At 41.0% G+C, this 15,997-nt stretch overlaps 1 protein-coding gene across 2 annotated transcripts in view; it reads right to left on the reverse strand.

Moving 5' to 3' along the window:
* The window catches only part of LOC109289046 (netrin-4-like), a 139,105-nt gene that overhangs the window by 46,626 nt on the left and 76,482 nt on the right, over positions 1-15,997 (reverse strand). For both annotated transcript variants that reach the window (XM_019504920.1, XM_019504919.1), the window contains exon 3: positions 13,265-13,528. In XM_019504920.1, the coding sequence (XP_019360465.1) occupies positions 13,265-13,528 (264 nt within the window). The remainder of the gene's footprint in view (positions 1-13,264; positions 13,529-15,997) is intronic.

Below are 15,997 nucleotides of genomic sequence, written 5' to 3' on the forward strand. Positions count from 1 at the left end.
AAGGTCAAAGGAAGCAGCTGTACTGGAGCACGAGAGAGAAAGAGACTCCTTGATTTGGCAAGACTCATGTGCTGCAGGAAAAGGGTTCTAGACTCCTTAGAGGAGCCCAAGCTAAACCCACAGCATAGTCCCAGAATTGTGAAGAGACTAGTGCAGGAAAATGCAATTGGGATTTTATTTTTTGTTTGGGTCTGTTTACTTTCTGGACTACGTAAGTGTTGCTTGCTTTGGATTCCTTTGAAAAATTCAGACGGGGAACATACATCTATCCCTTCGGAGGACTCAAATGCAAACCCAGAGTGCACAGAAGTGAAGTTGCGGGCTTAATCTGTAGAGTTACCACTGTTTCCAAAGCCCAGGGTAGCTGGCCTTCCTGGTTCCTAGCCTCTATCTAGGAAATATGTAGTGGCGATAAAGTAAGAAATGGTACAACAATTTATTAATTCACAGAGGAGGTTAAGAACGCAGATGGCTAGTGTATGAGACCCAACATAGCAGTTGGAGAGTGTTCAGTTAGGGGGAGCTCTACCAGGGCTAAGACACTTGGACACTGATATGGGCAGTCCTCTGACTTATGACACAACTGGTTCCTGAAAACCATGTCTTAAGACAAAATGTTGTAACTTGGAACCAATTTTCCCATAGGAAACAATGTTATAAATGGGGGATTGGCTCCTGAACCAAGGCCTGATACCCCATTTTCACCAAAAATAACCCAGAATTCTGTACTCAATCAATTATAGATGAGTAATATAGCTACATTAATGTATTTATATTGTAAATAGCAATCATATTGATTTGGAAGGACTTCTTTGAGGAGATTTTGCTGGATGTTTTGAAGGGCTCTTGGTTGGACTTTCTGAAAGGTTCTTGGCTGGATTCTTCTGAGGAGTCTTAGCTGTTTTTTCTGGAGTCTCATCTGCTTTCTTGAAGAAAGTGTCCAAGGAAGTTTGGACAGATGTTCTCCAGGGAGATGAGTGACACAGTGAACTTGTTCACTGGTGTGGCTTGGCATCAGATCAAGCGTTGTAAAGTCAAAACTGACATCAGAAAGTTGAAACAGGGTGTCAATTTAGAAACGTTGTGAGTGCAAAACGTTGTAACTCGAAACAGTGTAAGTCAAGGACAGCCTGTATTTCATTGTATATCAGTGGTCGAATCAAGTCTAATTTAGAGAAGCAGGGCAGCTTTTACTGGCTGGAAGCCAAAAGTTAGCTTCTGAAATTTGCTGTACTTAAGACTGAAGAGATCATGATATCAAATGGTCTTTGATAGTTTTCAACTGAGTTGATTATTTTCTTTGTTCCTTCCCTAATCTTTAAAATGAAAAACAATCCCCTGAAGGAAGTACAAGGCAAATTAAACCATTTCACCACCCCTAAGTGCATTTACAAGTGTTTCCAATCAATGGTCTGTACTGCCAGGATTAGTGTGGTTCTTTCACAAAAGATGAAAGTAGCAGAAAGCAGCAATTAAGTGATTAAAGTAACAAAAGAACACCATTAATGAAGGAATTAAGGAATAAAATTAAACTATTTTAAATGGCTTACCCTTCATTCATAACCATTACTTTTAATAAAAGGCTGTGTTTAAAAGTTAATCATTTGAGATAGGAAGTATGTTTCTTATCCCATCCCACAAAACAATTTCAAATCAAAATAATGGAAAATACATTTTGCTTCCTGTAATCAATATTTTGAGAGAGAAGGCAACCGCGCCATGGTTGATGTGTTTATGTTCATATGTGGTCATGTGTATATATATATTAAGAAGGCAGTGAAGCCTGTACTTAAACACCATTTCTAAATGGGCATGTTTTCCTGTTTGGACCTTAATCTTCAGTAAAAGAGATTTATAAAACAGCAATGATGTATAGTACAATTTACTTGAGTGTACAATTTATGTGCATTGCTAAGTTAGGAATTCATGCTCCCTTTTATGATTACATGGTCACCAAGTACCTAATCATGTTTGTTGCTAGGCTGCACGCAACAGCCAATCAGAACTTCATACTGACATCATATATAGCAATCAGATGCTCCTGATTTATACTAAAGCTACTGGAGAACATCCACTGCATGGTAGTAGTCAGGGCCCATGAGTCCTGATTGAATAGTTCTGATTATAACAAGGTCATATACACACATAGAAAGGCAAAGTGAAGGATATCAGAGCAGATACAGCAAGTTAGCTTTCTTTTGTCAGAAGAAAAGCATTAACACTTTGTTTCATTTCAGACCTCAATAGTGCACTGGGTGTGTCCCAACATTTTGGAGTATATGAGAACCAGTTTGGATAAAGAATTAACTTGAATCTTCAGTCAGAATGCAAACCCAAATGTTGAGTCTAAAAAGTCTGGCCAACTACTTAATTCATTACTGTTGATTGCAAGGGAAGTTTAGGTTAGATATTAAGAAAAAGCTTTCTCATTAGGGAGGTAGAAAAGCACTGCAAGAGTTTACCCAGAGAGGCTGTGGTATCTCCATCCTTGGAGGTTTTTAAGACCTGGGTAGACAAAATCTTGGCCAGGATGGTCTCGTTGGGGATGGGCCTGCTTTGAGCAGGGGGTTGGACCAGATGACCTCTTGAAGTCCCTTCCAACCCTCATTTTCTATGATTTTAAAGTATCTGAAAAATTCTAGCTGGGACTTATGTATGAAAAAACCATGAAGGATATACTTCTCATGGTATTGTCTAGGAATGGAAAGTAGTGCATATTCTGAGAAGGATCTGGTTCTTTTGAGATTCTGAGTTCAGTTTTGGAGAACAAGGAATTTCAGAGATTACAGAAAATCTTTGGAGAAGTACCCAAATGATTGAATCCTTATCTGATCTGAACTGAACTGAGCCTCTGAAACCTTTGTGATCTGCTCATCCCATGTCTACGGAAAACATTCCCTTCCAATGCTGCTAGATGTACTATTGGAATAGTCCACAGTAAATCCACATAGTTTTTCCGTGCATGTTCTGGACAGGGATGGACAGTGCCATAGCAATAAAGTTTGGTGCCCAGAGCAAAGCCCTCAGCATTAGACTGCCCTCGCCCTGCACACAGATCTGGGGGGGCACAGGCCTCCCCACGCTTGCCCAGGAGTGCACGCAGCAGTGGGAGCTGCCCTTCACCCATTCCTGCACCCACCCCCTAAACAAGCCGCTCACGGCTCTGTCCTGCACCCCACCCTGGCTGGGCAGCACCTGTTGGTGCCTCTTCACTTTGGCAGCTGGGGTGCCTGCCCCACTTGCCCCCCCTTGCTATGGCACTGGGGATGGATTCAAGCCTGAAAGCTGAGATGTGCTTGAATCTGTACATATAATAAAGGCTGAGTTTTCATTTGTAACCCTCTTCAGCTCCTGGCAACGAGAGAGAGGTCACCTTAACATGTGAATATTTCTCACAGTCAACTAGGGACAATGGCAAAACTTGGTCTGTGTCCTGAGGCCCTTATTCCAATATCATGCGGTCACTATTTTGGTTATTATTCAGTCATTATTCTCCCACTGAGTTCGGCTCACTTGGGTCTGCATCATGGAAGCCATTCTCATCTGTGGCTTGGAACTGACTGTGTTTAAAAGGAATCCTCTGCTTCCCCACCATCTATCCTGAGCTAATCCAAGAGAGCCTAACTGAGTAGTCAGCTGCAGCAGCTGATAAGAGCTGCTTTCTCAGGCAGTAACTGAAACTTTGCCATCCTTCCTTATCCAGTTTCCCAGCAAAGTATTCTGGGGGAAAAAAACCTTCTGTGTAACAAGGGCTTGCAGAGACCACATTCTCAGAAACAACTTCCTTATTGCTCTGCAGTGTCTGTGATCTCTTCTTGTCTTTCCAACTCACTAGGGCCAGATCCTGAATTCCTTACACCAGTCTTACTTTGGAAAAACAGTAAGGAAATCTGGTCCTAGTTTTATTCTGCATGGATTGACAAGCCACTGTTGTACATCGCTTTAAGATTTCTGATGTTAGGCACCTAGCTGATACAGACAGGCTAGTTTTTTTTCTCCTAACAAAAACCTGCTCTTTGAATTGCCAACTACAACAGAGAGCAGCTCCTGGCAGCTCTGAGCCTTCTAGGTCACACAGACTGGCACAGCTTGGATCAGATAGTGTGGAAACTTAGTTGGGGGATTATCAAAGGAACAGCACAAGGTATTTTGACAGGAGATAATATTTGCAAAGGGAACAACAGCCAAGTCACCAAGAAGACTGCTGTAGGAAAACAAGGTTTACCTTATGTAACCCATGTCTCAACTCTCCTATATCCCAGACAAGAAATTGCTTTTATGGCCAGAGCCTGCTCCTGTTTGAGTTAACAGCATTTTTTTGCATTTGCTTCAGTTGTGTGAGATCAGGGCCAGAAAGAAGATTATTTATTTTCTCCATAAATAAGATAATAAAAGAGAAAATTTCTGAAGCAATTTGTATGACTTTACTAGGAATGAGGGCACCAAAGCCAACAAGTAAACAAATAACTCCCCCTGCCCCAAATTGGCAACAGCCAATGGATTTGATCTGGGCTTTATAAATCTTGTACACACTCTCTCTCTCTCTCTCTCTCTCTCTCTCTCTCTCAGAGATGGTGTTGTCTATATTCTATAAGTAGTGCTGCATGTTCCCGAAGTATTGGAGGAAAAAAGGCTGGGCTTACCCAGCATATATTATCAAATTGCAACCTAAATTTGAGTGCTGTTTCTAGTCAGGGCCTCACAGCAAGATCCTAGTCATTGCTACCAGCAAGAAACCCTCACGTTTGAAACATGTTTGTCCAAGGATTTCTTATCTCCCACTGTTTCTTTTTTATCCTTACATCAAGTTGCAGCCAGGGAAGGTTAGCTTAGATATTAGGAAAGTCTTTCTCACTAAGAGGGTAGAAAAGCACTGGAATAAGTTACCCAGAGAAGTTGTGGAATCTCCATCCTTAAAGGTTTTTAAGACCTGGGTAGACAAAGCTTTGGCTGGGATGATCTAGTTGGGGATGGGCCTACTTTGAGCAGAGGGTTAAACTAGATGACCTCCTGAGGTCTCTTCCAACCCTCATTTTCTATAATTCTCTGAAAGAGAAGGGGGTTCTGAAGAGCAGTCTATTGGAGACCACCTAATTAAAAGGAGGTGGCTAAGGCTTCTTGAACAATTAATAGAAGCATCCAAAAGACAGGACCTGGTGATTGTGGTGAGCTTCAATTGCCCAGGTAGCTGCTGAAAAACTAATTTGGCAGCAAGACATAGAGAGTCCATCAAGTTCTTGATATATGTTGGACAATTTGGAATGCGGACAGCTTTTTGAGGAATTTACTATTCTGGTGAGGGTTAAAAATCACACAAGATGGAAAGTAACTTAGATGAAAGCAATCATACATAAACCATAAACTTTCCTATTCTAAAGAACAGCATCATTATGGGCTTCAAAAGATTAGGCTTCAGCAGAGGGAACTGGGGTTTCTTTTAAAAAGAGAACAGGAGTGTTGGCCAGAATAGGGAAAGAAAAGGTTAAAGAATATTTACATATGCATTCAAGTGAGGAGGCTTGATGAAATTCACCCTGGAGTACTTAAAGAACTAGTCAAAAGAACCTCTGAACCATTAGTGATTGTTTTCAAGAAACATGGACGTCAGGAAATAAAGAAGAGCAAGTAGCACATTTCTTTAGCGTGGAAGAAGGAATAATTGATTAGTTGGCTGTAATTCTTGAAAAGATACATGTGCAAATTAATAAATCATCAATTTATAAGCCTCTGAAGAATAAGCAGGGTCAGGTCAAACCAGGTGAGGTCTGCTACCACTATGACAGTAAATGGTACTACCTGCAGCTGTCGACGCTGAGTGGCAGGAAATAGCCTAGCAACCTCTCTGGTGCCAATGGCTTTGGGTGGAGGAGCAACCTAGAGGTGGGGTACTAGTCCTTACTCCTGGTGGAGGAAATACCACCAAAAGGTGAATGCCATAGTAGACTGGGCTCTCCAGCCTTGATTGGCAACCAGTCAAGGAGTGGAGTCCCAAAAGGTGGACAGATTGAAGATCTTTTTCATACTGGCAGCACCTGCAGCCAAGCTGGCTCCAAATGTACTGGCTTTTCTGCCTTTCCTTTGTGATCAACCAGCTAGGTCAAGAGGGGGATGTTGATATATGGGCAACTCAAGTGTCTCCACATCAACTGCCCAGGCTATTGCAGCCAAAATTCAACAGAGAGGATACTCCATCTTTGCTACTTGAATGGGCACAACACAGAAGGGGGCAGTCATGAGTTCAGTAGCCCTGACCCAATGCCATGTATACCTGTGACCACTGTGGCAGGACCTGTAATTCTAACATTGGTCTCTACAGCCACAAGAGGAAATGCCCCACCATTCAGTAGAATAGCTGCAATATCCATTGTCAGGATGAGATGATAAAAACTTCTGATGTAGTCTCCCACTTGACTTTCTTATAAGCAAATTAGATAATAGAGCCTAGATGGAATTACCATAAGGTGGGTGCACAGCTAATTGAAAAATTTTGCTACATAAGGCTTGCTGTCAAACTATGAAGGCACTTACAGTTTCTATTCTGGGCCCAATTCTTTTTGGTATTTTCAATTATGATCAAGATGAATGAACAGAGAGCATACTTATAATATTTCAGGTGACTCCAAATGGGATGTAGTTGCAAGCACTTTCAAGGGCAGGATCAAAAGTCAAAATGATAAATTAGAGGAATTAATTAAAATTAACAAGATGAAATAGTTCAGAAAAACGGTATGGAGCTTATAGTAGCTCACAAATGCAATATGAGTCAACAATGTGACACTGTGGCAAAAAAGACAAATCTCATTCTGGGATGTATTGGCAGGAGGGTTATATATAAAATATAGGAGGTAATTATTCTGCTCTCCTTGGTGCTGATGAGGCCCCAGGTGGAGTAATGTGTCTAGTTTTTGGCAGTGCACTTCAAGAAAGATGTAGACAAACAGAAGAGAAACATGAATTATAGGAGGTTTAGAAAAGTTGACCTAAAAGATTGTAAAGCAAAGGTAATGTGTAACAGTTATAGTAAGGAGGATTTGATTACTTGTTTTCCATGGCTACTGGGGCTGTGTCCACATGAGTACGGATGCTTCTTTCCCTGGAGACAGGTAGTAGTGGCACACCTTGTGCTGCTGCTACTTGTCCCTGGGGAATGCCTGTGTCACACGCCCTCTGGCAAGTGGCAGGTTACCTTGGTGGGGTAGGGGAGGCTGCAGCCAGCAACTGTGCTGGCCCCAGCAGCCTTACCTGGGGTCCTGGGGGCCTCAGGGAGCTGCACCCACAGTGCTCCTGAAGCTGGGAGCCTGGCCAGCAGTTGGAGCATGGCTCTGGCCAGCCAGGCCCCAGTTTTGGGCGATGTGTGCTGCCACTGTGTGCACCGCCCTGATTTTTTTTTTTTGGCATGGATCTCCTAGGGTCACCCCTCCTCCCTCCTGTGCTGCAAAGTAGCAGCACAGTGAACATCTGCATGTGCAATGTGTAGTGCTGCAGACAGGTCTGAGGTGCCACATACCGCATATCTGCACTCATATGAACACAATCTGGGAGTAGAACAAGAAGAAACTGGTTTAATTTCTAGCAAAGAAGATTTAGGTAATCTATTAGAGGGAAAAAGTTTTGTCTATAAGGGAAGTGAACCACAGATGCAAGTACCAGGGGAAGCTGTGAATTCTCCTTCATTGGAGACTCACAAGAACAGGTTAGACAAATATCTGTCAGGGGTGGTTTGAGAATACTTGATCCTGCCTCAGGGTAGGTGGGTGGACTAAATGATTTTTGAGGTCCTTTCAGTGCTACACTTTGTGATTTTATGGTTCTGTGACATCCCTTCACACACAACAACCTGCACCACCTTTTTCTCTTATTAGCAAAGATGCCAATAACTGCATGACTCATGACTATCTGATAAACTTTAGAGGTAATCCCTCCAGAATAGGGTTGAAACATGCTGGTGAAATGGTGTGAACAGGCTTGCTCTGACATTCTCTATTTTTCAATCCCCATATCATATCAATCTGACACCTTTAAAAAATGTTACTTGTGGAACAGATTAACTAGAAGAATGAGAAGAGCAGCATTGCAAATTAGCACAAATTCTTTCTCTTGCATGTCTCAAGTGCTGAATGATCTCACTTTTTGGGCCAGTCCCATTATAAATACCAGTAATTCTGCTTGTTTTCTACATGGATGTGTTTTTGTTAGATACAGGAACGAATATCACTTTGTGAGCACTCTGAATTCCAAAGAAACTGAAAATCGTCTAATGTATTTCTAAGCTTTTCTTTTTTTTCTTTCTTTTCCCCCCTTTATTGTCTGAATTCTTGCTGCATTTTGTTTAACTGCCTGAAAGTAAATATGAGACTGTTTTGGTCATCACTCCTTGATAACACCCACATTGTCTACATGAAAAGTTGCATATCTTGGTATCTGCTCTACACATGTGTACACTTAACTATTGGATATGGCCAAGAGAGTGAAGTAGATTATTTGTGAACATAGTAGGCTCATTGTTAATGTCCCTCTTCACACACATGCTCTATTCTTTGGTGTAAATGAAAATGGAGTAACAGCTGAGTCGATGCCAAGAAAGAGGATTTGTGAGAATATAAAAGATTTGCACTGAGATGTGATGCATCTAACATGAAACAGAGTTGGACCTTACAACCCAGCAAGGGAGGCCTTCCCCTTCTTCATGACCCTAAGCTTCCAGATTCTAAAACACAAAATAATATACTTACCTAAGTTCATCAATGCCAACACATGGGAATAAATCCTGAGCTCTTTACCTAAATGCACTCCACTTAAACCAATGAGAGTTTAATTTAAGTAAAGATCAATAAAAAAATTAGAAAAGAACAAAAGGAACTGGCTTTTGCAGAAATGAATTTTCAGCATAGTGGAAGTGCAGTCATGTTATAATGCTTAAACCATAGCAGGGAGGACCAGCACACCATAACCGGTTATACGGACTCAATACATGAGCTAACATTTCAAACTGGACTACCTAAGCTTGTACACCAAAATCCATCTGTAGACAGCTAAACAGGTAGCTATAAATGTGGATATTGGTACCTGATCTTAAATCTCTAAATTTGAATTTGTTAATTATAATTTGTTGTGCTGTTTATTGTGCTGCACAATACATATAATAACCTTATGTATCTCAAAGGTGTGTTTCATTAATTAGATGTTTCAGAAGTACTTGGATGGAGTATACCAGAGAATCGGAAAGTATTTACTGAAACCCGGGAAATACATAGCACTGATTTCACTGTATATTGTAGCAGATCCAGAAAGTTGTGGTTATCTCTGATGCCATGATCCTGCAAAACACTGTTAGTATTGTCTGTAATGTAAACATTTTGATGATGAACCCATCTTCTTTACATAGATGCAGGCATATGTGTGTGTGTGTGTGTGTGTGTGTGTATCAAGATCTTGTAACAATGGGGAGAGTTTTCATAATTGTGTGCATGCAACTAAACATGCAAAAATATCCATGCATAATTGTGCCTGCAATGACCCAAATCCTTGTAATACTAATGTAATGTCTGTAATATGACTTGCAATACAAATACTAACTAACACTTATGGAAAAGGACAATTAAGAATCAGTAGGTATATTTACAATTTGAAAAGCAAACCTGTACCACAAAACAATATCTACAGCACTGAAGAGTTCTCTCTAGTGAGATGGATTTTTAAATACGTGTTTCCAATTTGGAAAACTTTTATTTGTTAACATCTGAACCTTGTAACACGTTCACGCTACCCCTCTAGCATTTAGTACAGGAAGATTCTATCGTAGGAATGTGGTGACCAAATCTCATAAGCTCTGTTCTTGTAACAGATGATGTCATTTGAACCATTTTATAACCCCTTATTTCTTAATTGATTACATACTGCTCATAGTGTATTGATTACATGCGCTATGCCTGGAATGATAAGTGATTCAGAAAACATGACCTGTGAGGAAAGGTTGACGGAGTTGCGTTGGGTTAGTCTACAAAAGAGAAGACTAAGGGGTGACCTGATAACTGTCTTTATATATAGATGGTGTGTGTGTGCGTGCATGTTTGTGTGTGTGTGACACTGTTACAGGGAAGATCGTAATCAGTTGTCCTCCATAGCCACTAGGGAAAGGACAAGAAGAATTCAGCGTAATTTGCAATAAGAATGATTCAAGTTGGATATTAGGAAAAGCTTTCTAACTGTTAGGATTCTGAAACCCTGGAATCGACTGCCTAGGCTTGTCATGGGCACTGCTTCATTGGAAACTTTGAGAAATGGTTAGACAAATATCTGTTGGGGATGCTTTAGGTGTAGTTGATCCTGCCTCAGTGCATGGGGTTGGACTGGATAGTCTTTTGAAATCATTTACAGCCCTTCATTTCTGTGATTCCCTAATTATGAGGTCAGCTGTCCACTGCCTTTGAAGGTCTTCCTCAATTCTCACTGAAAATGAGTCCTTGTTCCCTGACACTCCCTGATACCTGTTTCTGTATAAATATTGGGCTACGTACTTCCTGTTGTCTCCTGGGGCATGAATTTTATTTCACAGAACTATTTCACCTCTGCCCCGTGAAGTCATTTAATGGCACAAAATTCCTGCTTCTTTGCAACTAATGGAAAAAGTAAAGAGAAATCCAGTCATAGTTTACAACTATTGTGCCAGTGACATGCACAATACCGTGTTTTCCCTTTTGATGGACAGACTGTTTATTTTTCTACCAGCTGCATTCATTTAACATGTCATTTCCCTATTCTGTTTTGCCACAATTATACTTCATAGCTTGCAAGAGGGAAAATGTATTCTTTAAACAGCTTTTCTCCTCCATCGCTATATCTTAAGTAGGCCCATGTTTATAGTGGGTGGACCATGCTATCATCCAATGGCAGAATACAGTAAAGGAATCTTAGAGTTAAACTATGGCTGGAACTCATTCAGAAAAATTTAAAAATATTGTGACAGTCATGTGATCTTTATTAACTGAATAATTTGTATCTTTTGCAAACTTAAAACAAGAAATATCTTAAGGCAAGAAATATCAATTCCAGAAGAAAAAATGTCAAATGTATCATAATCTAAATGTATCATCATCTAAAGGGACAGGAAACTAGCTAAGGAAGCATTTCTTGAGTCTGCAATATCTGAGTACCCTATTACTAAAGTGTTTAGGCCTCATACAGCTTTCAGATCTAATTACAGAGAAAGACAATTTTATGGGACCCCAAAGAGTTATCAACTAGAATTAATTTTCCATATTAAATGTTTTGGACTGTGTCTGGGATGCATCCTTTTAGATGCCCTGAAGAACTTGCTATATTTGGTGAACGTCACTCATTGCTGGTTAAATCTGAAGAGCAGCATTTGAACACTGTACAAACACCATCAATGAGCTTTGAAGTCCCATGTTATGAAAGCAATTACTTGTATATTTCAGTTTAAGCACGTGGTTAAAGCAGCTATTAATCTTTTTACTGCTCAATCAATTCATGTGCCACCAACATAGTAAGAGGTAATTGAATTGCTACGTTTGGTAAAATGGGCGGTTCACCCTGCTGGCTATACCTGGCATGAATATCAGTAATGTAAACTAATTTCGTTTCCTAAAAATCAAAACTTATGGTGAACTGGGATCATGTCTAGTTAAAAGGCACTAGGAAACTTGGAAGGGAATTAAAGCTTTATAGCATTCAAGAGTATACTTATCATGGTACAGTTGTTTTTAGCCGAGCCATAGCTAAGTATAAAGCCTGGAAGAGAATAGAAAATTACCTCTGTGTCCTGAAGTCTGTTTCACATGTACATAGCAAAATAGGTAACAAAAAATAGCAGAAACTCTGTGAATAGGTGCTCAGTCTGTTGCTTTGTTTTAGGTTGAGATATAAGTCTTCTTCTCAGCTGTTCAACAGTAATAGATGTTTATTACAAACAAATCTCTTTTATAGGGCTACATTTTGAATCGACAGCTTCTAAAATTTGCCCATAAAATGTGTGTACACAGGGATGTGTACTGCCAACAATGTTATCTTCGTATCAGCCCCTCTTTTAGCTTGTTGGTTCCTTTTTTATAGAGAGCCTTCTCTATTAAGAGCCTAAATGAGTAACCAACTATTTGTACATAAGCCCATTAAATTTTAGAAGAAAGATTAGAACTAATGAGTCAACCTAAAACTGTTTAAAAAACCAAAAACACACAAGAGAAAGAACTACAGAACCCATGATATCTCTTTATTCTTACCCTGGTCTCTCCGGGTCACGCTCTGTAGTACATAACCAAGCTGAATTTTCATTGGAATTCTGCACGGTTCTGAATTTGGCTGTAGGACTCTGTGTATAAGCCACCCACACAATCCCTTTTTCCCACCAATAATGCTTAGCATTTAATTAAATGAACAAAACCCAGGAAATTCAGAATAAAAGGCTGAAATCCTAACCATGACGCAGTTGCTCATGCCTAGCCAAGTCAGGAGCCTCCACTGGGGATGAGGAGCTCAGCTATTTTATGGTTTTTAAAACAGTGGAGGGCAAATGGTGGTGTTTTGACCTATACTTTTCGATGTTCCAGCTTGTGGCAGATCAGATCCTTTGAAATGTTTGAACAGAGATTTCATTATGTGATTTAAGATAAGTAATAACAACAGATTCAGAGATCTGGATTTTGAAGATCTGGAGGGTTCATGGCAAATGTTTAGATCCCAGGTTTTAGTTCAGTGCTGTGCTGAGATATAGATGGGTATCAGTCACACTATATTTGGAGTTGGAGTCCTTTTCAGATTCTAGAATTTGGGTTTGGACCCAACTCTGACACTGAATATTTATAGAACAGCTGTTACGGTTATATAAACATTTTCCACACTAATAAGCTGCACAGGTTTAAGTTTCACTGGGCACATTTACATGTGCATTAAGGTACTTTTTCTAATGCACATTAAATTTAGTACCTCCAATGTTAGGTACTAAAGAAATGTGCATTAGGCTGCCTTACTGTGCAGTAATGAATGTGCATAGTTTTCAAGTGTCGCTTGCAGTAGCCTATTTTAGTGTGCATTAGTGTAATCGCATGGTTTTTGATGTGACACTTTAATGGGCAGTAAAATAGGCTACTGCACATTAAAGTGCATGTGTAGACATGTCCACTGACAGATTAACAGTGCTACCCTCTGTAAAACTATTTTGGGTGGGTAGGGTCTTATGAGGAAGCCTCTGTTAGACTTAAGAAGGGCCTGCAGGTACAAATCTAACTAGTGGTTTTCAGAAACTCACCACATTTTCCACATTCTCCTTCCCGTAGACAAGCTCACATTCTTCTGCATGCCCATTGCAAAAGCAACTTCCTCGGACAATCAGGTCATAAACAGCATAGTGGGCAAATCTCTGAGGTTTCTCCAGCAACCCCACACCAGGGCAGGGACAATCTTGCCTTTTTAATAAAAGGAGGCGCAGGTTGGTTAGTTTCAGGAGGTCCTGGGCCTCAGGACTATATGGATCTTCAATCTTGTTGGCTGGAGTTAAAGCACGATAAATCACCTGGGAAGCAAACAGAAAACACTTCCATGAGGAGAAGCAGCTTGGATGTAGCATGGACATACAGAGCTCAAGCAAACAGGCGATGCTCAGGAAAGCATCACTATCTGGGAATCTCCTCAAAAACCAGCTGACAAGTTTAAGGCACAAGGCACTGTGAGACAAATCAAATTAGTAAACACAACATTCATATTGTTCATTGCCCTACTGAGTCCTCAATATCTGAGTAGAGCAAAGTATTCTAAGCACATTAACACCCACCGAGACAGATATTGGAATGAGGTAAACCGAGGCACAGAGTGCTGAAGCAGCCTGCTCCAAAGGGTCTGAGATTAAAATAGAAATCAGGAGCACTAAATCAGTAACCTAAACTAAATGCTCCAAATGATAGCTTGTTGGAGGGCTATTAGGGATTACAATTAGCGTATCTTTTTTAAAACTGGGCCAAATTATTCATTAGAAATGAAGAGAGTGGAGATTCCTTGTCGTGGCCAAATGGTTAAGACACACTTTATATCTACTGGACGTAAGAGGCAGGGTTATTTGTTTGGAGTTTCTGGGTTGGTCAGAGGCTGTCCCTGTGACAGATTACGGTATCCCAATGGGATAATAATTTATTTTCTGGTATCAGAGCAGTGCTTAACAAAGGCTGAAGTAATATATTTTATTTTTCCTTGTAAACCACTGTTCATTTTCTCTTTGTTTGTTTTTCTGGTGAGGGGGGGAAGTGGTTATAGAGAGGCGCATTGTACTTTGTGCCAGCAAATGAGAGAGCTGGTCACATTAGTTCCCAGGCTTAGATTCCCTTTATGGATGTGCTAACTCTGATTTGAGAGCTATTTTCTCCTCTGGCTGAGTTTTGCCATCATAGCAGAGGTACTTGCCCTCGGGGTTCTTTGGCCCTGCTTTATGAGCAGTGACAGTCTCTGTCTGACTAACTCTATTAGTGGAGTGAAAGCTTTGTTTCCATAGGGATTCCCTTTCCCCCCTCTCCGTCTCTGGATTTTAAAAATTTTTAATGGACAGGCGAGTTTAAATACCTGCTGCGTGTAGAACATTTCTTCTGCCCCTCTTTGTTTGCAGGGGCCTGTGGTTGGTGCCTGACAGATAACTCTGCTGCATGTCGATGGCACATGGGAGATAAACCCCTTAAAATAACAGCGTCAGCTGCCAGCTTTAGTAGCAGACCTCCACCTGACAGTGCAGTGCTGCATAGCGGGCGGCACACTTCGTGCCTTGCCACAGCCTTTTCTATTTCCCCTTTTTATTCCCTTTCCTTAATCCACGCAGCTATTCACACAGTTGCAAGTGGGCCCATCTGTTCAGGCCATAAGTGTCCACATTCCCATGTTCAGTGGAGCTGTGGGCAGATTGCCCAGCCAGGGCAACCCACCTAAGAAATTAAGCCTTAAAGTGTTCCTCTGTGGCTTGCAGAAATGGCGCAAGATAACAGAGACCAAAAGGTTAACGCAGCCTATTTAATTCACATTCTTGTATTCCTTATACAAGCTCAATTTTCATACTCTCCAGCCAGCCACTAGCAATTACTGTCCAAGGCCTCCACAAAGTGTACACTAAGAATGCCCTATCTTTTACACTCACTCCCAATTTCACAGAGACACTACAAACTTGAAGAGAAAGTGCCTTAGAAGCATTTTGCTCCATGTTAGTTGGAAAAATATGACAGGCATGAGTCTATAACCGTGCAGACCTGGATTCTAGTGCCACTAGTGCCTCTGCCATCCTGTACATATCTGAGCAAGGCATTTAATTTCTCTTGCCTCAGATTCCCCAGCTGTAAAATGGGGGATCATAATATGGATCTACTTCACCAGGAGGGTTGGACAGACTTAATTCACTCATGTTTGTAGAAAGCTTGCAGATCTTCAGAAGAAAAGAATCTGTCTGTCTGTGCATTAGTAGGAACGTTGCCAGCAGATGAGGGACATGATTATTCCCCTCTGTTCAGCACTGGTGAGGTCACATCTGGAGTACTGTGTCCAGTTTTGGGTCCCCACTACAGAAAGGATGTGGACAAATTGGAGCGAGTCAGCAGGGGCAACAAAAATGGTTAGAGGGCTGGGGAACATGACTTATAAGGAAAGGTGGAGGGAACTAGGCTTAGTTAGTCTGGAGAAAAGAAGACAGAGGAGATTTAATAAGTCTTCAACTACCTAAGGGGAGGTTCCAAAGAGGATGGAGCTGGACTGTTCTCAGTGGTGGCAGATGACAGAAATAAGGAGCAATGGTCTCAAGTTGCAGCAAGGGAAGTTTAGGTTGAATATTAGGAAAAACTTTCTCATTAAGAGGGTAGTACAGCACTAGAAGAGGTTACCCAAAATGGTGGTGGACTCTCCATCCTTGGAGGTTTTTAAGACCTGGCTAGATGAAGTCTTGGTTGGGATGATCTAGTTGGGGATGGTCCTGCTTTGAGCAAGGGGTTGGATTAGACACACACACACACACACACAC

This window comes from Gavialis gangeticus, unplaced genomic scaffold (genome assembly GCF_001723915.1).
Source record: "Gavialis gangeticus isolate Ggan-Ray unplaced genomic scaffold, GavGan_comp1, whole genome shotgun sequence".
In the NCBI taxonomy this organism is placed as follows: Eukaryota; Metazoa; Chordata; order Crocodylia; family Gavialidae; genus Gavialis; species Gavialis gangeticus.